The following is a 22,604-nucleotide window of genomic DNA, read 5'->3' on the forward strand; positions in this document are numbered from 1 at the left end:
ACCTGGGTTCTAGTCCCTGCTCTGGCACTGGTCGGTTGGGTGGCCCTGAGCAAGTCAGCGGACCTTTCTGGGCCTCAGTTTCCTCATCTGGAAAACAAGGATGAGATCTTTGCTCTCCCTCCCTGACTGGGACCCCCACTTGGGACAGGGACTCTATCCCATTTGATGATTTGGTATCCACCCTGACAAACATCACATAGAAAGCTCTTTATATTGTTATTATTATGAAAAAAATTATACAGTCCAGCTGCAATATTCAGGCACAGAAGATACACCATACCATTGAGTATTAAACTTTACACAAAACTCATTAAATGCCTAGACTACTCTACTTGGGAGGAAAGTTGTTTAATGGAAAGCAAAAGGGCCTGGGAGCCAGAGGACTTGGATTCTAACTCCAGCTCCACCACATGCCCGCCGTGAAACTTTGGGTAAGTCAATTTTCTATACCTCAGTTTCCTCATCTGCAAAATGGGGGTTCAATAACTGGTTTCCTTCCTACTTAGATTATGAGTTCTGTGTGAGGCAGGGCTGATGTCTGATCTGATGATCATGCATCTTCCCCAGCACTTAGAACAGTGATCGACATATAGGAAGCGCTCACTAAATACCACAATTACTATTATTATTACTCTGAAAATGCTGGGACCAAAAGAACCCCCGATCTAAATTGTGATAATGGCTCATTTTGTATTTTACTGCATGCAATATTTACGATGCATGTGAAATCAACAAATCACAACAGAAAGGGGATAAAAAACCAAGACTGCAACTACCTTTAACTTAAATTTGCCTCCCTACTCCAGAGGTGTCGACTCAGTGGATATAACTTTTGGCATTCTCCTGAGACACTGCCCTTAAAGTGCAAGACTCTCATCAACTTTAATATGTGATCTGCAAATGCAAAATTATGGGAGTAAGCTTCAGGAAGCAACAACCCTCCAGGTTAAAAAGGAGAGAAGAGAATTCCAGTCTTGACTTTAAATGTCCTTGGTTTTTTTTCCAACCTTTAATTTTACCTGATCACAGCTATTTTAAAAAATGGGGGAGGGAGGGAGGGGGAGAGAGAGAGAGAAAAGCCTATATTTAAAGGGCTGGCACAAACCCCACAGCTACCATTATCCTCTCCAACTCCTGTTCTAGCTCCTTAGTTTAATCCCTTTATTGCATGCAGTTGTTTACCAACACTACTGATTAGAACAGGCTACAACCAATCTTCAACTCCCTGTTTCCTCACTCTGCCATCTGCCAGGCAAAGCCAACATTTGTTCATAACCCACTGATTTGCCTGGTGAGTAAGTTAACCTCCATAATACAAGAGGAGACTTGTTGAAAAGTTGTTTCAGAGAGTGAAAGATTAGTCTTTTGACCTCTCGCTTTTGACAGAGTCTAACCTTTACATCTAAAATGATTGTTCTGGTCAACAAAGAGTGGTTTTCTTAGGCCCCACTTTCTCAGAAGCTGTTAGCCAACGCTATACCACTGTGACCGTGTGACAGTGGTGGATTTTTGAGCTCATAAACAAGGTCGGATACAGAGGTGAAATTAGCATGCTTTTTTCCATCCTCTAAAATACCAGAGAGAGCCACCAATCCATGTGAAGTTTGGAAATGGACTGATGCTACTGGGATTTCCCTGCCCTCACTATAAATTCAAAAGCCATGGGACCCGGTTGTCCCAGGACACACGGCAGAGCTGAGGAAGGCTTTCGGGTGAGGAATGAAAAACAGATTGCATTTATTCCTTTGGCCAGGAGATAAATGATCTTTCCCGTACTGGTGGGGCAGAGAGACACTGCTTTCCATCCAGCAGGATAAACTCACACTGGCGAGACGCTGACCACCCACTGGGTGAAAGGTTTGGCTTATTGCCCAACTGATGGGAAAGCTTCATGCACTTCTCTTCTATTTTTGCTGTTAAACTCGGGGACTGTTTGGCATTTGAGGACTAACGGTATCTCACGCCAGTAAGAATTTCACGTGCCCTAGTTCCACTGAAATCCTGAACGTTGAGTGAGACACAAGCTAAAAGCTAGTCCAGTCGTTCTTCTAGCCAGACCTGGGGCCTGGAAGGTCACTGGGGTCCACTTAATACCACCCTGGTATGGGCTCTGGGAGCACCCCTTGAGCCTTCTGTGATAAGGGGAGAAGTGGGACTCAAACATCCCCTCAGACTTGTAACCTGAATTTTTTTCCCCCCCAATAGTAGCTGTCAGGAAATGGGGTCTATGCTATATCTGGGGAGTTCACTGTACCTGAGGAAATATGAGGTTATCTCCCACTAAAATTCCCAGTTCCTCGCCCACTCTGAGACACCACTGTCCTGTGCCCTTCCCACAATCGATTCTAGTGTCAAGTTCTCCCCTTTTATTTAGACCGTGAGCCCCATGTAGGACAGGAATGGTGTCCAACCTGATTAACTTGTACCTACGTCAGCACTTAGAACAGAGCTCGACACATCATACTACTACTAATAATAATATCCTGAACATGCAGGAAGTCACACACTTTTAACGGCTTCATCTGCAAATTGCCCAGACCGCTTCAGAGAAGTGAGATGTGTTAAAAAGCACAACCCCACGTCTATGACTGTCATCTAGATAGTTTATTCCACCATACATCCAAAACAGTAATAAATTCAGACGAAGGAGAAAGCTGGCATTTTCAGTTATACTGACACTCTACAAAGTTAAACAAAGAAAAGTAATCTGACCTGCTCAGTAACTGAACAAAAACTGTTAAAATATCAGCTGACTGAAAAGATCAAATGACTTCAAAAAAGTAGGCTGCCTTCCCCTTTTTTTCTTCACTGGTTCATTTTCCTTCCTGAATGATCACGCATAGGAAGAAAATAAACTTAGAGTGATGAAATAGGAGAGGTCCTATTTCCACATCTAATTTATAAGTATGATACAAACTACTACCGGTTAGAGTCAAACCAGTGGCCTAAAAATAAAAGCTAAATAACTCCCTAGAAGAAATGCAAATATTTGTTAGCTAAAAATACAGGGGCTTTTGCTTGTTGCATTATTAATTTTAAAATATTCTGCTTTTTTGGTTCCTTTTTTATTCTTTCAGGAGTGCAGAGTTGAGTCAATTAATTAATCCAGAAAAGTAATTGCTTATACAGGCCAGCATCCCATGTGTTAACCTAAGACAAGAAGCTCGGAAAATTTCCAGTTTGAAATTCCACACTCACTAGAACCTGGATCCCTTCTTTTTCAACGGGAGCTTTGTCGTATGTAGCATCACAAACTCGCACCAAGGTTGTCACTCCATACTTCTTTAGCTCCTTTAAAAAAAAAAAAAACAACAAATAAAAACAACATTTACTAACCGATTAAGGGATCTGTGTTTTTCATTACAAAATTACAATTGGGCCATCCACAAATGATATATTCAAACGCTGACTTTCTCATTATAAATGTTCAAATGGAGATCACGACAGATTAGAAATGAAGTACACTTTTCATTTCCCTGGATGACAAAAGTGAATTGCAGGTGCATGAGCACAAACAAGTTCTTAATAACACTGATAATAAAAATCCCTTGTAATACTCTGGTTTGATTCTTGGAAAGCATCATAGAATATGAAACTGTATTCCATAAATCAGGTTAATGGGAGTAAAGGGGTTTATTTTTCAAGATGTCTTTAATAATTAAATCAATATTTGGATAACTATCTGTGAACAGTCCATTTAAAAGGGAAAACAGTTATATATTCCTCTGTGCCTGGGAGTCAGAAGGACCCGGGTTCTAAGCCCAGCTCCACCACATGTCTGCTGTCATGGGCAAGTCACTTCACTTCTCTGGGCCTCGGTTAACTCATCTGTAAAATGGGAATTAAGAGTGTGAGCCCCATGTGAGACCGGGACAGGGTCCAACCTGATTAACTTGCATCTACCCCAGCATTCAGAACAGTGCTTGGCAAATAGTAAGCACTTAACAAGTACCGTTCTTATTATTGTTATTATTTCTCAGCACATATACATCCACTTGGTTTGGAAGGAGAGCCCACTGGACTGTCAGCTTTCCAAAAAGCTTAGAACAGTGCTCTGCAAACAGTAAATGCTCAATAAATACCACTGACTGACAGGCTGAGAGGACAGAGGGGAAGGAGGAAAAATGGGAGAACAAGTTTGGCAATAGCCTCAAGTCCTCCATCAAGAGCTTCAGAACAGGGAACTAGAAGCTCAAAAGAGCAAGACAGTAAAGGTGAGGGGGCTCCCAAAAAAGGTAGCCCCCGCGGCCACTGCTGCTGCCAGCCCCTGAAAACCAGGCCAATATGCCCACCTGCTTACCTGGCCCTTTTTCCCTTCCTCCACCCCCCCCACCTCACCCTCTTATAAATCTTCTTTCTAATGGCTACACTGCTATCTGCCTCCATCAGGTCAGAACAGCACTGCTGCTGTGGCAGAGAGGAAATGGATGGAAACCTATCACAAGGATGAGACTGCTGGAGGGGGAATTAAGTAGTGGAGGTGATACCCATCTTAGGCTCCGCACAGCCTTTAAAGTGCCCGCTCTGGCTGCGAATCTCTCCATGGCTGTGTGTGTCTCCAGGTGTGTGCTGAGTTCAGTTGTATCGCCTTTGACTATCTCTTCCACTAGCTCTTTAAATCTGAGCAGGAAACAGGAAATACTGACTTCTTCCTCCTCCTCTGCTGCCGCTAGGTTCCCTGACTGCTAAATGTTTGTCAACTTTAGTTTAGAGCCAAAGCTTATTCCATGACATCAAAACGTATTTTCTTTTGAAAGCCTTTAGGCAAATAATACTTACGACTCTTCTCCTGCAAGACGTGGAGACCCAGGAGAAAGCAGCAACCACATTTGGTGAAATCACACGATACCAACTGACTTTCTACAAGCTTCAGCGGTGCCGTTACAATAAGCTACAGCGAGCTACCCACGTTGGGAATGTGGATGGCGAAGTGGGTTCTGACCATGTGCGATGGCAAAATCACCACACGTCAGAAGTGCCAAAGGCCCCTGGCCTGTTACAGCTACTAGACGTTTTGCCACTTCTGACCCCAACCACCGAGACCAGAAAGGATGGAAATAGAATGAGGTGCGGCCAGGCCTGGAGGGAGTTCCTGATGAGATTCGTAATATGCCAAAATCGTGGCACCGGCCGAGTATAAACAGGAAGCGATTCAGCTTAGGGCATTAAAAATGCAAAGAAGCAGTAAATGTACAATAATTGTTAATGGAGCGCTTTTTTTCGACAAAAGCACCTCTGAAAGTGTGTATTCAGGAGTTTTTTGAGGACTGTAACGGGAATTCAAATAAGAAAGACTCGCATTTCAAAGCCAAAGGAGTCTGAAAAGGAGGCTGCATTTCATGGGACGCTTACCTCTGTGAATTTGTTGAGGGTTGCATTGGTTGGGTTATGAGTTATCAGAAAACGCATACTCTCATAGGAAATCTCCACAGGGGCTGGACGGTTCATTATGGCAGACAAAAGAAGGGTGAGGTTGTGAAAGTGGAGGGGAAAAAATGAAAAACAAAAAACAAAACAAAAATCAATAATCCTTGAAACGTTTCACAGCAGAAAACATTAAAAAGACCACTAAAATGTCTATTATCGATCAGTGTTTTCTCTATTTGACTTGTTTGTTCCTTAGAAGCTTTTCGCTTCAGGATAAGCAGATTAGTTTAGAATCCACTTGAATTCAAATTCAACTTGGGCCTCAATTACTGCAGGTGGTATTCTTCGGACTCCAAAAATCCAATTGCATACAAGACAAATAGCCTTTACTCCATTTAGGCACTGGTGAGGCAAGTGAAAGGGGCAGATTTAATCTCCACTTTTCTTTTCTTGATGAGGAATTTTGCTACAGTCGGTAAAAGGAATACGCTTCCAATGTGAAGAAAAAAAAAAAGCCAAATATCTGAGGCCAATCTTGGTGTCCAGAATCTTCAAGGCAATGCTAATTATGGCACAGAACTCCCAAGCTCACTTGTCAGCACAAACGCTGTGCTGAGCCTGGCAGAAGTCTGCCCTCACGCTCAGAATCGCCATAAATGTGCAACGGATATTCCAACGGAAAGCCTGTGGAGAAATGAAAAAGATATAAATTCAAGGAAACTGGTAGTTCTTGGCTCCATACTACACAGTGCTCTTACTGCCAGCAATTGAGCACTTTTTACTAGACTTTAAGCACCTGGTGGGCAGGGAACAGATCTGATAACTGCTGTATTGTATTCTCCCAAGTGCTTATTTCAGGTTCTGCCAGCAGTAGGCAAGCAAATACTACACACTGATTGACTGGCATCTCTCAAAACATCCTTGATGCTGAAGTTTTAAGTTATCTTGGTGTACAATTACGTATTTACACATCATGGGCTCCAATCCCGGCTCTGCCACTTGTGTGCTGTGTGACCCGGGGCAAGTCACTTCACTTCTCTGTGTCCCAGTTACCTCATCTGTAAAATGGGGATTAAGACTCTGAGCCTCATGTGGGACAGGGACTGCGTCCAACCTTACTTGCTTGTAACCACCCCAGTGCTTATTCATTCATTCGATCATATTTATTAAGGGCCTACTGTGTCTAGAATACTGTACTAAGCACTTGGAAAGTACAATAGAGCAATGAAGAGAGACAATCCCTGCCCACAACGGGTTTATAGTCTGGGGGGGGGACGACAGACATCAATACAAGTAAGCAGGCATCAATACAAATAAATAGAATTACAGATGTGTACATTTATACCTAAGTGCTGTGGGGCGGGGAGGGGGAGAGAAAAAGGAGTGAGTCAAGGCGATGCGGAAGGGAGGGGGAGCTTAGTCTGGGAAGGCCTCTTGGAGGAGGTGTGCCTTAGTACAGTGCCTGGCACATAGTAAGCCCTTAACAAATACCGTAATTATTATTATTATTATTATCAACTCCCTGCTGAAAGAAATACTGCAAAATGCTTCACTCTTGAGATTGCTTTAGCAGCCTACAAACTACCCAGGGGCCCTTCTCACAATTATTCATGTCACCCTTATCCACCAAACCACATCTACCCATACTTAAGTGCACCCTGCTATCACTAGTCTAAAAAAGTAGGCACCTGTTTGAACCACAAGTTCCAAGTTTGCCCATAATACCAATCCCTGGGAAAACCTAATTCAAAGTAATGACAAGGAGTTTTGAAAATTCATTCTTGATCGCCTGCCCCTTTTTCTTTCAAAGCTTCCTTGGGTATAGTCCATGTTGAATTGTGTGGTTAAAAGACTTGTTTTACTTGCTCATTGAACTTCACAACTCCCCAAGAAAGCGAAGTAGGTGACTGTTTCAAGTTCTCCATCTTTCTAACAGGCAAGAGTGGTTATGTGACTGGTCTTTAGTCACAAAGCTTTGTAGTGAGAGAGACAAGATAGCTATGCTAGCCTTTTAACATCCAGGTCTGGTCCCCCATCCTAATCCAAACTGCCTCCCCAGTTGATTCTGTTAAGACATTTTTCTATTTTAGTTTTAAAAACTACTTCTTCATAATTACCTGCAGGACTCAAGTTTAAGTTCAAATGTCCCCCAACACACACAACAACATTTTAAAAAAGGAACTACTTTAAAATGTTACCATATCAGAATAAACTTGTTAACCACCAGAACAAAAGCTGCCAGCTTCTAAATTCTACACCTAAAACTGAACAGAAGAATACCCAAACCACTTCTCAATAATAATTAAGTACATGAAAACATCATGTGGAAAATTACAAACTTAGAAACTACTGGGGTATATTAAACCTGAAAACAAGTCTCCAAGGAAAAATCATCGCCACCATCATCACAATCTTCCTTCCAGTAGAGATACTTGCTTTGCTTGTTCAGCTGTTATTTTGGGAATCCACAAATCATTTATTTGGTTGTTTTCTAAAGGCAGCAACCACTCAAAAAAAGGAAAAAAAAACCAATCACCAGAACACAGTTTGTACGGCAAAACAAAAGGAAATTTTCACCTTGCTTTAAATCCCTTTTGGAACACCGATGGTATCAAGATTGATGTCTGCCAGAAAAAAAGAGCAAAGGAGTGCACTGTACTGATGGCCCTGGTCTAATGGACAATATTTCCAAATAAAGTTTTCTGCACGGTTCCAGTATTTGCTCAGGCAACAGTGCAGGCTTTCTCCTCTTTGCTCTTCCTGCCTCATTTTTCAAGTACACTCAGTTCTGCCACAACACATGTTTTCATGGAGTGTTGTGTTCGGGAACAACCAAGCCTGCTTGGATACTGGGAGATGTGGTGTTGGAAAAAAACTGCTCCTGCGCAAGGTGCCGGACGCTGTGAGTGCTAGAGAACAGATTTTCCTGGACCTGGGGCTTTGTACGAACGCAGGCCCCGAGTTATAGCCATTTTTTAGGATGATGGTTAAGTCTCTATTATATTAATGTATTTATATGAATGCCTGTTTCCCCCACCTCTAGTCTATGAGCTTGTTGTTGGCAGGGAATGTGTCTGCTTATTGTTGGCACAAAGAAACAGCTTCATCAGTGTCAACAGGCCTCGTATAAAAACAATTAAACTCCTGCTTCCATGCCTGAAAAGAAGAGCTCTTCTTTCTATCAACAGCTAAATTCTTGCACCTGTCAATTTACACAAACTAATCGTAACTACCTTGCAACCCCCAAGAATTCAAAGCAAAACAGGCTGTCAGATCACAAACACACGACCACAGCTGTTACCAAATCCCATGGTGGAGCTAGCATGTACTCTGCACCTGTAACCCTTCTGCCAAGACCTCTCTTCTAAAGTTGCCTTTCTGGAAGAAACACAAAATTCCTCCATTTATGGGTAGAGTGAGATAAAGTCAATGGAGTGGCTGAAGAGGCTGGGTTATATTACCACAGATAAATATTGACCATCCTGACTTCTTCGTCTACGAGGAAGTGATTTTTAAGTCTTCTCCATTAAGCAGCTCTCAGTTGCTATATAATCACATCGGCAGCTTCACACGCCATCTTCACGGCCTAATTAGTTTTGTGCAGTGCTCCCTCATAATCCATCTTCTCCTATTGGATTTGGCAATTACACAAAGGTTGAACTGGGGGCACTGCTAAAGTATCAAAATGTATGGTCTGGGAACTAAACAACGATTGGTAACTTCACTGCCGGATCAATCATGGTAGAGCAGGCACGTGATTATCTGAACTAATTAGGACCAAGGCTAGTTCAGATAATCGAAAGTTGGGAAGGCTGTACAATTCTGGCTTCGTCTCAGTCCAGTTAAACCAAACATCACTAGGCGCAAGATTGCCCTTTTCATTACTATTTTTAATAGCCCCACCAAGCTCGGTTCAGCAAGTTGGTTCAGGGAATTGACGATCAGATAATCAGCTGCCTACTGTAGCTGGGAAGACTTATAAAGAATGGAGTCTCCCGCTGGGAATGACGGATGAGCTTCAATCCTGAGATTCTGGCCCCGAGAACCTGCATAGAGAGATTAGTGGTAGCAACATGCAACTCTTCCCCCTACCAATCCAATTCCCCTGAGGTCCATACTGCAATGAGCAGATAGGTGGGCGGGTGGTCTTTGTCTGTGCTAGCCAGCCTTAGGCAGAAACAGGACTAAAACCCAGATCATATCTTCTCCAAGAGGTCTTCCCTAAGCCCCCCTTCCCTCTTCTCCCACTCCCTTCTGCACTGCCCTGACTTGCTCCCTTTATTCATCCCCCCGCCCAGCCCCACGGCACTTACGTACATATCTGTCATTTATATATGTCTGTCTCCCCCTCTAGACTGTAAGCTGGTTGTGGGCAGGGAATGTGTCTGTTCATTATTGTACTGTACTCTCCCAAGTGCCTAGTACAGTGCTCTGCACACAGTAAGCCCTCAATAAAGACGATCGGATGAATCTTCTGATTCCCAGAGCAGTGCTTTCTCCACTGGACTGTAATCAATCAACCAATCAATCAAGGGTATTTATTGATCAATCAATCAAGTTAAGCACTTGGGAGAGTTCAGTACAGTAGTTAGTAGACACAACCCCGCCCTCCAGGAGTTTACAGTCTAGAGGGGCTAAGATTATAACTAGGAGGACAGAGACCAGCCCCAGGAGGTCCCTGTAGGGTTCTGCCAGACACAAAGTTGAGTTCCAAGCTCTCCAGGTCAACAGTGCTCTGCCTGCTAACTCAACTGAACCCTGAAAGAGGGAATATTTCACCTCTAGTCTGAAAGGAAACTAAGAAATAGGAATTTGCAGAGCCATTTTTGGGTCAGAATGAAACTGTTAAAATACTGGGTGATCAAGGAGCCTGCCAATTCCTTAAAATTACGGTATTACATCAAGGCCTTTTCCAGTGCTTTGATAGGAAGAGGTCACCTTGGCCATTCCCTTTCCTCTTAGTTACGGCTGCCAACAAGGCATGCCAGACGCAATCAATCAGTCGTATTTACTGAGCGCTTACTGTGTGCAGAGCACTGTACTAAGCGCTTGGGAAGTACAAGCTGGCAACATATAGAGACAGTCCCTACCCAACAGTGGGCTCACAGTTTAGAAGGGGGAGACAGAGAACAAAACCAAACATACTAACAAAATAAAATAAATAGAATAGATAGGTACAAGTAAAATAAATAGAGTAATAGATACGTACAAACATATATACATATATACAGGTGCTGTGGGGAAGGGAAGGAGGTAAGATGGGGGGATGGAGGGGGGACGAGGGGGAGAGGAAGGAAGGGGCTCAAAAAGCAGAAAGCAGTTATCCTCCCATATTCTAAAAAGTCTGTAGCAATCAAATATTCAGAACCTCCTCAGAGCTAAATTCTTCTTACTGGGATTTTTTTTGGCAAGGCAACCTCATTAAATGTAACCCTATGTCGCTGTGGCAGGATTTAGATGAGCCAACCTGTAGTTTTGGGGTTTTTTTTACTTATCACGAACAATACTAAAAGTTATGATGGTACTGATTAAACACTTACGTGTCCAGCAGTGAGGTTGAGCTCTCAGTCACCTCGTAGATATTTCAAAAATAAGAAAAGGATGGGAAGAGGTTGGTGGACCTAACATAGTTCCTCAACTCCAGCTAAATGTTATCATGCAAAGAAGCCTAAGACTGAGGCCATATGATCAAAAAGCAAAGTCTGGAGATCAAATTCACATGCGATCACAGCATTACTTTCCAACCAAGTTGCCTGACAGGAAGTCTTGCAAATTCTAAGGTCGGCTCAGCTTCCACAATCATGCAACCCTCTAGTAGAGCACTCTGAGCTTTAACTACCATCAAAACCAATCTTACGTATTTGCTCTCCCCGTATATTCCCACTTTTCCACTTCCTCATTTGGAAAGGGAAATCTTCTCAAGAGTCAGGAGTCCCTATAGGGATCATTAGCCAAATGTTTGGGTGGTTTTTTTTAAAGTACACAAACTTTTAGAGTGGGGAGAAAATGTCGACACATCAGAACTAACCTAAGATTTCACCTGCCACTCAGATAGAAAAACCAATTAGGCAACCACTAGGCCTATCTTTGAGAATAGTTTCAGTTATTTACAACAGGCCCTGGCCCCTTGTCCCTCTTCCCCAAAAGGGAGTGGTTACCAAATTTTGAATGTCTTCTAGTGATTAGCAATAGCCGCCTTTCATCCACGCTGATACATGAACTGTAACATGACAATTGAGCTAAATATTTTAAACTATTTTGCAGGCTCCACATTTCTGTGCCTCTTTCAAAATGGCACTTCCTTTCTGAGGTTCTCAGGACTTTATTCATTGGTTTCTTAAGCCTCGGTTAGGTCCTTAAAATGTACTGCATTTCCAAGCACACTGAATTAATGTCTTTGTTTAAAAAAAGAGACGAGATAGCATTGCCATATATCTAGCTTTCATGCCAGAAATTTTCAAAAATATATTGAGTTCCGAGATAAACACCTGCAATAAAATTAAAATACCAGAACCATGAGAACTTGGAAAGGCCACCGCTCTGCCTTCTTACATAAGGTACTCAGTGTTTTCCAGGAATTTTTTTTTAATTAAGCGTAATCGGTCTAGCAACCTGATTCTATTTGTTCATACTTCTATTTCCACAGAAGCCGCGCGGCCTAGAGGAAAGAGCATGGGTTTGGGAGTCAAAGGACCAGGGTTCGAAACCTGGCTCTGCTACGGATCTGCTGTGTGACACTGGGCATGTCACTTTATTTCTCCGTGTCACAGTTACTTCATCTGTAAAATGGGGATTAAATCCTAGTCCTCCGTACTTAGACTGTGAGCCTCCTATGGGACAGGGACTGTGTCCAATCTGATTAAATCCCTACTGAGAGCTCACCTCTTCCAGGAGGCCTTCCCAGACTGAGCCCCCTACTCCCTCTCCCCCTCCTCCCCACCTTACCTCCTTCCCCTCCCCACCGCACCTGTATATATGTATATATGTTTGTACGTATTTATTACTCTATTTATTTATTTTATTTGTACATATTTATTCTATTTATTTTACTTTGTTAATATGTTTTGTTTTGTTGTCTGTCTCCCCCTTCTAGACTGTGAGCCCGCTGTTGGGTAGGGACCATCTCTATATGTTGCCAACTTGTACTTCCCAAGCGCTTAGTACAGTGCTCTGCACACAGTAAGCGCTCAATAAATACGACTGAATGAATGAATGAATTAAATTGTATGTACTCCAACACACAGAAGTGTTTGGCATACAGTAAGCACTTAATAAGTACCATAATAATTATTACTATTGTTGTTATTGTTATTCCAAGCCACGGCATCACATTCACTGTCAGTGAACATGGGTTTGAAGACTGGTTTATCAATCAATATAGAGTCTTTTTTACACAAACAAGTAGGCAAAAACTTTTCCTAAATGTTACCTGCTGAATACTCTCAGATCTGCTCCCCGAAAGGCTGCATTCTGGAGAATGACATCCTGGCACTGTGGGCTGTTTCCTTCCAAAGTTCTGAGTTTTTTGAGGGAACAATTTTAAGGTCCACAATTAAAAGCAAAGTCATCTTTAAATTTCTGAGGGATTCATCAGAGAACACTGCATAATCCACTTTCTGACGGGCTACTCCACCTTTGGGGAATCCAAAAACAGCTATATTTAACTCCAATCCCTTTCCATATCAACATTTTCAAGTGTTTTCTTTTCTGTGCCAGGAGAGTGAGACAGACTGCGGCAGCTGCAAGCTCCTCAGGGTTACAAATACATACTTGGAAGAAGGTTATTTGAATCACCTTTCAAATTAATCCAGAGGACAGGACCAGTGTGCAAAGCTGCTAAACTGTCATTAGCCAATACGACCGAAATCCAGGAGTACTTTCTATATTTTTGTAACGAGCACTTTGGGTCACTGCAATAAGCAATAGCCCCTGCGTTTATTTTGATAAAGTTTCAATCAAACCTCTCAAACGGCACAGTGAGAACAGGTCACTGAGCTGCCCCCTTGATATATTTATATTTACTATATATTTTCCGGCGTTATTTGCACGTTAGCCTACGTGACCCCTGAAGTTGGTTATTTTGCCTCACTTCCTCTACTACAGGGGTGATGGTGAGGCCTTGCAACCTCAACACACCTTGCTAAAAATGTAAAGAAACTGATAAAGAATTCAATCCCCATTCTCCCTCCCTCTTAGACTGGGAGCCCCATGTGGGACACGGGCCTGATATTCCTAAATCTCCCCCAGCACTAAGTCCAGTGCTTGGCACGGAGCACTGAACAAATGTCATTCTGATGATGATGATGGAGTCTCCTGTTGAGAATGACCGACAAGGGCTGAGAACATACACGATGGAAATGAGACCGGTGGTTCACCCAGCGCCATTCACGCTCTCGCCCTGCCAGTCACGCTCTCCTGGACCACGAAGTACAGCGAGCAAGGAAGCAAACGGGAGAGTGGCAAAAGGTTTAGTGAGAGCAAAGGCACCGGACCCTCTTCCAGCCCAAGTGACGGACAGTGGCAGAGTATCGATACTAGGCCAGAAAACCACGGCCCGGCAGGCGGCTGAGTGCCCCGTAAGCATTTTGAAATTCACCTCAGCCACACAGCACTTATGTCCGTAGCCTTGTACTCTACTAGCTGCCCTCTCTGTAATTTTAACGTCTGTCGCCCCAGAAGACTGTCAGCTCCTTCTGGGCAGGGATCGCGTCGACCAATCCTACTGTACAGTACTTTACAAAGCCTGGAGTGCAGTAAGTTGCACATAGAACGCCCTCGATCAATCAGTGGGGTTTACTGAGCCCTTACTGTATGCAAGAGCACTGTATCAGTGCTTGGGCGAGTACGATAAATACCACTGATTGATTGACCTTGCTAACCGGTCAGTCACCAGCTCTTTCTCAAGATTCTTTCTGGGCCTGTTCTTCACACCAAATGCCCCAGGCAGTTCTTCCATCAGAAATGGTTTTGGATGCCGCTTACGGCGTGGCACCCAGCAGGCATTCCCGTCCCATCCCGCTTCCCCCAAGACCACCGCCGCCGAGTCGGATCTAAAACCCAGGTCTACCTTTAGCACTGGACCATCAGTAAGGCATGTAAGTTTGTAAGTTATTACAAACCCAAAGCATGATACCTGGCTATTTGGGGATAATGATCACGTGACTATTTATGTAATATTTGCACTGTGCATAACTTGTCCTTCTAGGAGAGCAAATCTCAACTTAAAGATACTTTGAATCCGAGTTATAGCATTCTCACCTACTAGAGATGGATGTGCCACAGAGAAGCATTGCTCAGCTCCCTTCCCCAGAATTGGTCACAGGGCACAACCGTGCCCTACACCCCTGGCTCATTTTATCCCATTCCTACGATCTTCTTAGTTAGAGCTATACTGTGCTCTTCCAAGCATTTAGTACAGTGCTCTACACATAGTAGGTCCTCAACAATTGACTGACTGAGTGTGGTTCGCCCACTTTTCTGGTTCATTCCCTTCCAAGACTTGAAAAGCTGGAGAAGGAAAATAGCAATTGTTTCACTTCCTCAGCATTAAATGCCTCCTATATTGGACAGGGAGCCCACCTCGACACACGTCTGATCTCCAACTCAAATATTTGGACATTCTAAAGGCCCATGATCTCTCCAGAAACACCGTCTAAGAGGTCCCTCTAGCAAATCCTATTTAAAGTTACATGCCAAGGAAACTACATTTCCTGATTGAGAAATAGTATAGCCTTACCACTCTGCCCAATATCAATGGCCTACCTCCAGGACCAGGAACTCATTTAAAGGTGGCAAATGACTTTGAAACCTGCAAAGACTTCATTTTTAAAGATGCCCTCTCACCATAAAGACAGTCGATATTTAATAACTTGGGTTTATGGTGCCTTCTTCCCCAGAGGTCTCCCGATTTGGGGGAAAGTTTAAAATCATTACAAAAGGAAATCTGTTTGTAAGGACACGTGCAGTGAAGGATAATGTCATGAAGTCTATTGTTTCTCCATCAGCTCCCTCTCAATTTGCTGACAAATCCTACCGATGACTCATTTCCTTCTTCCCTAACCAAGTCACCCTGTTCCTTTATGATAGGCCTTCACCAGCAATGGAAAGTAGAAAACAGATGTCAACTTGCTTTGATAATAAAAGTAATAAATACCAAATATTAATACGGGAAACTAAGCAAAAACGACAGTGACAGAGTAAAAGCAATCTACCTGATGTTTCTTGAAAAACAGGGCAAATTTAAACTGCCACTCAAGGTTCTGATGGAAACAGGGTAATTCTAGAAGAGAGTATATTCAGTAGACGCTTTCCAGAATCTGAGTTCTGGTCAAATTAATGCAATATTTAAATAAACAGTTTGGTCTCTTTCAGCAATAATCAATTCCTTCTTTTTCTAGAGCAAATACAGGTATGTATTTTTAATGAAAAGTACATTTCAACCCCCAAATTAATAAAATAGATTCCTACGCTAGAGCATAAATAAGCCCCTTCAAAAGGTCAAATGTTTTCTTTCCAGAACCAATAGGCTCACCTAATGGAAAGGTTACAGAAAGGAGAGGCCTTAAAGGTTGCTAAATTGAAAAAGTCAGCGTTATGCAAACATTACAAATGTAAGCCTGGCTGGAGTTTAAATAGGCCTCCCAAACTGTTTCAATTGCTTTTTTTTTTTAAAAAAAAAAAAGCCTGGTGTCAAATTATCTGAATTTTCCCATCAAAGTCACGTAATTTACAAAACTAGAGTCCGAGCATCATTTTCTACATAATACGCATCTTCAAGAACCAAAAATAGAGCAACTCAGGCAGGTTTCCTAAGTAATTAAAATTATAAGGACTACGTTTCAACAGCTAACATTCAACGGAAAAGGCCAACTTCTAGAACATCCACTGACCTACCTCCTACACCACCTCCCTGTGTGAAAATGACTGGGAGGAACTAAAAATAGAGCACGACCAAGGATGCAAATAACCTCTGAAATAAACAACAAAAAACCCACAAACGTTTTCACCTTCCAGGACTAGCTGTTATCAGGTACTTTTTCCTAGGCAAGAGCCCCAGTGCGGGACAGGGACCGAGTCCAACCTAATTAACTTGCACCTTCTCCAGTGCTTAGAACAGTGTTTGACATAGTATGTGCTTAATACAAATTTAAAAAAAAAAATCCACTCAAACTAGGAGTCCTAATTGTTTTGGCGGCAGGTTCGAGAAGTATTAAGATCACAAGCTTCTGCACCTCATGCAACCAATTAAGCCCTTCATCCTGATATTACTCAAGAAAGAGAGCAGTCTGTACCATTTAGGAGAGGGTAAAAATCCATTCATTGCTTACAAAATGAAACCTTTTCTCTAGGGTGTTGAAATTTTGAAAGAACCACCTGTGGCTTCAGGGTAAACCCCTGAGACAGGCTTTCCCTTGCAAAGCGAACAGCAATGATATGTCTTCTGAGGCCTCACTTCAGTTACCAACACCACATTCCAACACAAAAGGGCAAAGTTCAAAGGCAGAAAACTATAAAATAGATTCTAGTTGCTTCACCTTTGCTCCCCTAAAGGAAAGGTTGTTCATACGGCTTCCAAGCTAGCATTTTGGTTTTTAATTGTAAATGACTAAAACAAAGTTAACCCCCAGGAAAGGAAAGCTTGAATTTCCTGGAAGACAGTTCAGATAAAACAGACTGGGGGATGGGGGACTTTTTAATTTCTTTTTTTAATTTTTTTTAAACTCCCATGTGAGATCAGTATGAAGCATTTACCTTCAAGGTCACCAGAATTTAAAGCCTATATGCTGTAGATAGTTCTTTCCATCAACTGGGTTCATTAAAATTAAACATTACTCTACTCTGAGTCATAGAAGGAGGGGTATTCTGCAGATCTGAGTCAGAAGGTACCAGGTTCTGCATTTCCAAATTATTTGTCACTAAGGTATACTAAAAAGACAACCTTTCCCAGTTTCTGCAAGTGGCAATTACATCACTACCCTGGAAAACTGCGCCTAATACATACACACGCACACACACGACCTGAGCTGAGAGTGGGGGAAAAAAAAGACCATTTCTAAGTACTCTAGGACCAACTACCTCACCTCTTTTACTCCCCTGCCCCCAAAATCCAAACAAACTTTGTTCCTTGATCACATTCCAATTCCCTTTTAAAACCATCCTCTGCCACCTCAAGGAACACACCTTGGGGGTCCCAGAAAGCTTCTAGGCTTCATCACCTAACAAATCCACCCTCACCCGCAGAGATGCCTCTAGTTATCTTGAAAATAATAATAATTGTGGTGTCTGTTAAGCGCTCACTATTTGCCAAACACTGTACTAATGGCTGGGGGCAACGAGAATATATTCAGGTGGCAGGTCTCAATGATCTAGTCACTCCATCTTCTGAGGTGATTCCATCAGGCCACTGCTAGTTTTATGAGGATAAAGTTCTTCCAAAGAAAACTCGCTTGTGACAGCACAAGGCACAACGTGTGCTGTTGACTCAGAAGGGGACGTTTCTTTCTCTGAGCCGGCATGAACCGTATCGGTAGCAGTGCCATTAACTTAGCATTTACTGTGTGAAGAGCACTGCGCTAAGCTCTAGGAGCGACCACACAAATGGGATTTAGTCAGACGTAAGACCCACTTCTACCTCCGTAATCAACAGCAGTTTGTTTTTTGAGGGGGGGGGGGGGCCTACTTTGGGCAAAGCACTGAGTGTGCTGAGGGGAATTATGAAAGAGGGTTTGTTGGCCTGAACAACGCATCAGCCAAAAATAGGATGCCCTCGGGGCGGGTTCGGCTTAACCTCTGGAAGGGATGGTAAATCCACCGACCTCAGGCAACTTTTTGCACCACCGAGGTTGGTAATCTAACGTTCTCGGCCTCCGATCTTCCAAAAGTTTGGTTTTCTTCTCTGTCTCCCCCTTTTAGACTGTGAGCCCACTGTTGGGTAGGGACTGTCTCTATATGCTGCCAATTTGTACTTCCCAAGCGCTTAGTACAGTGCTCTGCACACAGTAAGCGCTCAATAAATACGATTGATGATGATGATGATGAAAAGGGCCCTCCTCCCCTGATGATACCAGACTTGACAGCCGGGGAAGATGGACGTTTCCTCGCAGGATACCCTCCCCACACACAGCAGGCAAGAGGGCTTGCCTTGCTCTCCACCAGCCCCCCAACTCTCAAAACTTTGAAATAACCCAAAATCCGGAAATGTCCAGCACCGGGCTACCTACAGGCTCTTCACCAATCCCTAGGTATCCCATTAAAAAGAAGAAGAAGAAATCGGGCCACTTAAAGGCAAAAAGCAACAGCACATTGGCCGGGCCACTTCTTCCTCTTGTCCAAAAAACGAAGTCGCCCTTGGTGTATTTCTGAAGGCCGGGTTAAAACAACCGGCCTCCTTAAATTGCCCTTGCACTTTCAACTCGACATAACTTCCTTCATTTCCTTTGAAATAACCCAAAATCCGGAAATGTCCAGCACCGGGCTACCTACAGGCTCTTCACCAATCCCTAGGTATCCCATTAAAAAGAAGAAGAAATCGGGCCACTTAAAGGCAAAAAGCAACAGCAATCAATCAATCAATCAATCGTATTTATTGAGCGCTTACTATGTGCAGAGCACTGTACTAAGCTCTTGGGAAGTACAAATTGGGCCGGGCCACTTCTTCCTCTTGTCCAAAAAACGAACTCGCCCTTGGTGTATTTCCGAAGGCCGGGTTAAAACAACCGGCCTCCTTAAATTGCCCTTGCACTTTCAACTCGACATAACTTCCTTCATTTCCTGTCAGTGACTGCTAATGCCATGTTTCCTTAAACTAAACAGCTGCCATGTTCCCATCCAGCAGTCGCTGCACTGCATTTCATTACGGGGTGAAATGAGCCCTTTTAACCCTTCCCCAGGTGGGGCGGCCCGCTCAACTATCTTTTGGGGCGCATGTGGATTGGGAAATTTATCACCCACCCGGCTCACAACCCCGCCTTTCCAAGGCAAGAGACACCTTGAAACCTGCTTACATAATACCGGCGTTTCTAAAATGTCTTCAGTGCACTTTATACGAGCGCTGGGCCAAGGGGGGAAGGCCACGTTTTTTCGGCGGCGGGCAAAAGGGGAGGCCTCCATGATTTCATTCCATCGTATTTACTGAGCGCTTACCGCGTGCAGGGCACTGGACTAAGCGCCTGGACAGTTGCTACTTGCTCAGCAGCAAATAGGGCCAATCCCTACCCAACAACGGGCTCACATACCTCGTGGCGTGTCCCGGGGAGAGGAGGAGATGCAGCGTGGCTCAGTGGAAAGAGCCCGGGCTTGGGACTCAGAGGTCCTGGGTTCTAATCCCGGCTCCCCCCACATGCCTGCTGGGTGACCTTGGGCAAGTCCCTTCACACAAGCCTTTTGTGACCTCATCTGTAACATGGGGATGAAGACTGTGAGCCCCACGTGGGACAACGTGATCACCCCCTGGATCCCCCCTGCCAGGGCTTGGACCGGTGGTTTGCACATAATAAGCGCTTAACAAATGCCATCATAATTCATTCAATCGTATTTATTGAGCACTTACTGTGTGCAGAGCACTGTACTAAGCGCTTGACAACTGTACCCTTAAACTTTCTGGGGGCTGGCGGGAAGGGGTGCGGGGGGACTCGGGCCCGGCCGATAGACGGGAGAAAAAGAAGAAAATGGAGAAGGGAAAAGGGAAAAGGAGCTCTCCCCCATAGACGGGAGAAAAAGAAGAAAAGGAGAAAGGAAAAAGGAGGAGTCCCCCCCGGTAGATGGGAGAAAAAGAAGGAAAAGGAAAAAGGAGACCCTCCACCCCCGATAGACGGGAGAAAAAGAAAAAGCAGAGCAGCAGCGTGGCTCAGTGGAAAGAGCCCGGGCTTTGGAGTCGGAGGTCATGGGTTCAAATCCCAGCTCCGCCAACTGTCAGCTGTGTGACTTTGGGCAAGTCACTTCACTTCTCTGGGCCTCAGTTCCCTCATCTGTAAAATGGGGATTAAGACTGTGAGCCCCACGTGGGACAACCTGATCGCCTTGTAACCTCCCCAGCGTTTAGAAGAGTGCTTTGCACATGGTAAGCGCTTCACAAATATCATTATTATTATTATTATTAAAAAGGAGAAAGAAAAAAGGAAAAGGAAAAAGGAGCCCCCCCGATAAATGGGAGAAAAAGAAGGAAAAGGAAAAAGGAGACCCCCACTCCCGATAGACGGGTGAAAAAGAAGAAAAAGGAAAAAGGGAAAGGAAAAAGAAAAAGGCGCCACCCCCCCGATAGATGAGAGAAAAAGAAGGAAAAGGAAAAAGGAGACCCCCCCCCCCCACCCAATAGACGGGAGAAAAAGAAGGAAAAGGAAAAAGGAGACCCCCAACCCCCGATAGACAGGAGAAAAAAGAAAAGGAAAAAGGAGCCCCCCAACCCCGATAGGCGGGAGAAAAAGAAGGAAAAGGAAAAAGGAGACCCCCACTCCCGATAGACGGGAGAAAAGGAAAAGGAAAAAGGAGCCCCCCACCCCCGACAGACGGGAGAAAAGGAAAAGGAAAAAGGAGCCCCCCACCCCCGATAGACGGGAGAAAAAGAGGGGAAAGGGGAAAAGGAAAAAGGAGCCCCCCCCCACCCCTTCCCCGAAACCAAGTCCGGGTGGGCCTCCAGCCCCTGGGGGCCGACCTCCTCCCGACCCTCGCCCGGGACCCTTCCTGTCGCCCGGGCCTGGAAGGAGAGAACAGTGCTCTGCACACAGTAAGCGCCTGATCAGTGCCATTTAGACAAAAAAAAAAGGAGAGAGAGAGAAGCCCCCCGTTCCGCCGGTCCCCCCTTTCCGGGGCCGCTCCTTCCGGGGACGTGTCCGCGGCCTGGACTCATGGCTGCTAAGGCGGCTGCTAAGGCTGCTGGTGCTCCGGGGGCCCCGGGCCCAGCGGGCGGGCGTCCGCCCCCCGACTCACTTTGGCGAGCTGGGGGCTGGGCATTGAAGGCCGGCGGCGGCGGCGGCGGCGGCGGCGGCGGCGGCGGCGGCGGGGTGGGGGTGGGGGCGCCCCTCTCCTCAGTCACCTCGGCGGCGCCGGCGGCGGCGGCGGCGGCGGCAGCGGCGGCGGCGGCGGATCCCCCCCAGCCTCGGCGCGCGACACCCGGCCCGGCCCGGAGGCGGCGGCGGCGGCGGCTTGTGCCAGCGAGTCCGTCTTGCGCGGGTGGCGGCGGCGGCGGCGGCTACTGTGGCGACGCCGGCTCCTCCTCGAGCGGCGGCCGGGGCTGCTGCCGGGGGGACGGGGACGGGGCCGGCTCGGGCTGCGCGCGCAACCGGAACCCCCTCGCCGCCCTCCTCCCTACGGCCCCCAGGGGGCGCTCCCGGGCTCCCCGGCCGCACGCGGGGGGCCGTTGTCCGTCCGCCCACGTTCCGCCGCTTCCCATTGGTCGGTACGGCGTTGCCGCGGCAACGGGCCCCGCCCCTTCCTCCCCTTGGGGTTTTTTTTCTCTTTTTTCTTTCCCTTCATGGTATCTGTTAAGCGCTTACTAGGTGTCAGGCACTAACCAGAATAATGATGGTGTCTGTGAAGCGCTTACTACGTGTCAGGCACTAACAAGACTAATGATGGTGTCTGTGAAGCGCTTACTATGTGCCAGGCACCGTTCTAAGCCCTTACTTGGTGTCAGGCACTAACCAGAATAATGATGGGATCTGTTAAGCACTTACTATAACAAGAATAATGATGGGATCTGTTAAGCGCTTACTATGTGCCAGGCACTGTTCTAAGCGCTTACTATGTCAGGCACTAACAAGAATAATGATGGTGTCTGTTAAGCGCTTACTAGGTGTCAGGCACTGACAAGAATAATGATGGTGTCTGTTAAGCGCTTACTATGTGCCAGGCACTGTTCTAAGCGCTTACTAGGTGTCAGGCACTAACCAGAATAATGATGGAATCTGTTAAGCACTTACTACGTGCCAGGCACTGTTCTAAGCGCTTATTAGGTGTCAGGCACTAACAAGAATAATGATGGGATCTGTTAAGCGCTCACTATGTGCCAGGCACTGTTCTAAGCGCTTACTAGCTGTCGGGCACTAACAAGAATAATGATGGGATCTGTTAAGTGCTTACTACGCGTCAGGCACTAACAATAATGATGGTATCTGTTAAGCGCTTGCTATGTGCCAGGCACCGTTCTAAGCGCTTACTACGTGTCAGGCACTAACAAGGATAATGATGGGATTTGTTAAGCGCTTACTACGTGTCAGGCACTAACAATAATGATGGTATCT

At 45.1% G+C, this 22,604-nt stretch overlaps 1 protein-coding gene across 2 annotated transcripts in view; it reads right to left on the minus strand.

Moving 5' to 3' along the window:
• PTP4A2 (protein tyrosine phosphatase 4A2) overlaps positions 1–21,335 on the minus strand; it is a 30,798-nt gene extending 9,463 nt beyond the window's left edge. The window contains exons 1-3 of one of the 2 annotated variants that reach the window (XM_038758407.1): positions 21,292–21,335; positions 5,353–6,051; positions 3,199–3,291 (exon numbers count right to left, since the gene is read on the minus strand). In XM_038758407.1, coding sequence (XP_038614335.1) covers positions 3,199–3,291; positions 5,353–5,448 — 189 coding nt within the window. In that variant the 5' untranslated portion in view covers positions 5,449–6,051; positions 21,292–21,335. Of the gene's footprint in view, positions 1–3,198; positions 3,292–5,352; positions 6,052–12,796; positions 13,518–21,291 lie in introns of those variants that run through there. The other variant, XM_038758406.1, reaches the window with a different exon arrangement.
• Positions 21,336–22,604: the final 1,269 nt, after the last annotated feature.

Source organism: Tachyglossus aculeatus, chromosome 16 (assembly GCF_015852505.1).
Source record: "Tachyglossus aculeatus isolate mTacAcu1 chromosome 16, mTacAcu1.pri, whole genome shotgun sequence".
NCBI lineage: Eukaryota > Metazoa > Chordata > Mammalia > Monotremata > Tachyglossidae > Tachyglossus > Tachyglossus aculeatus.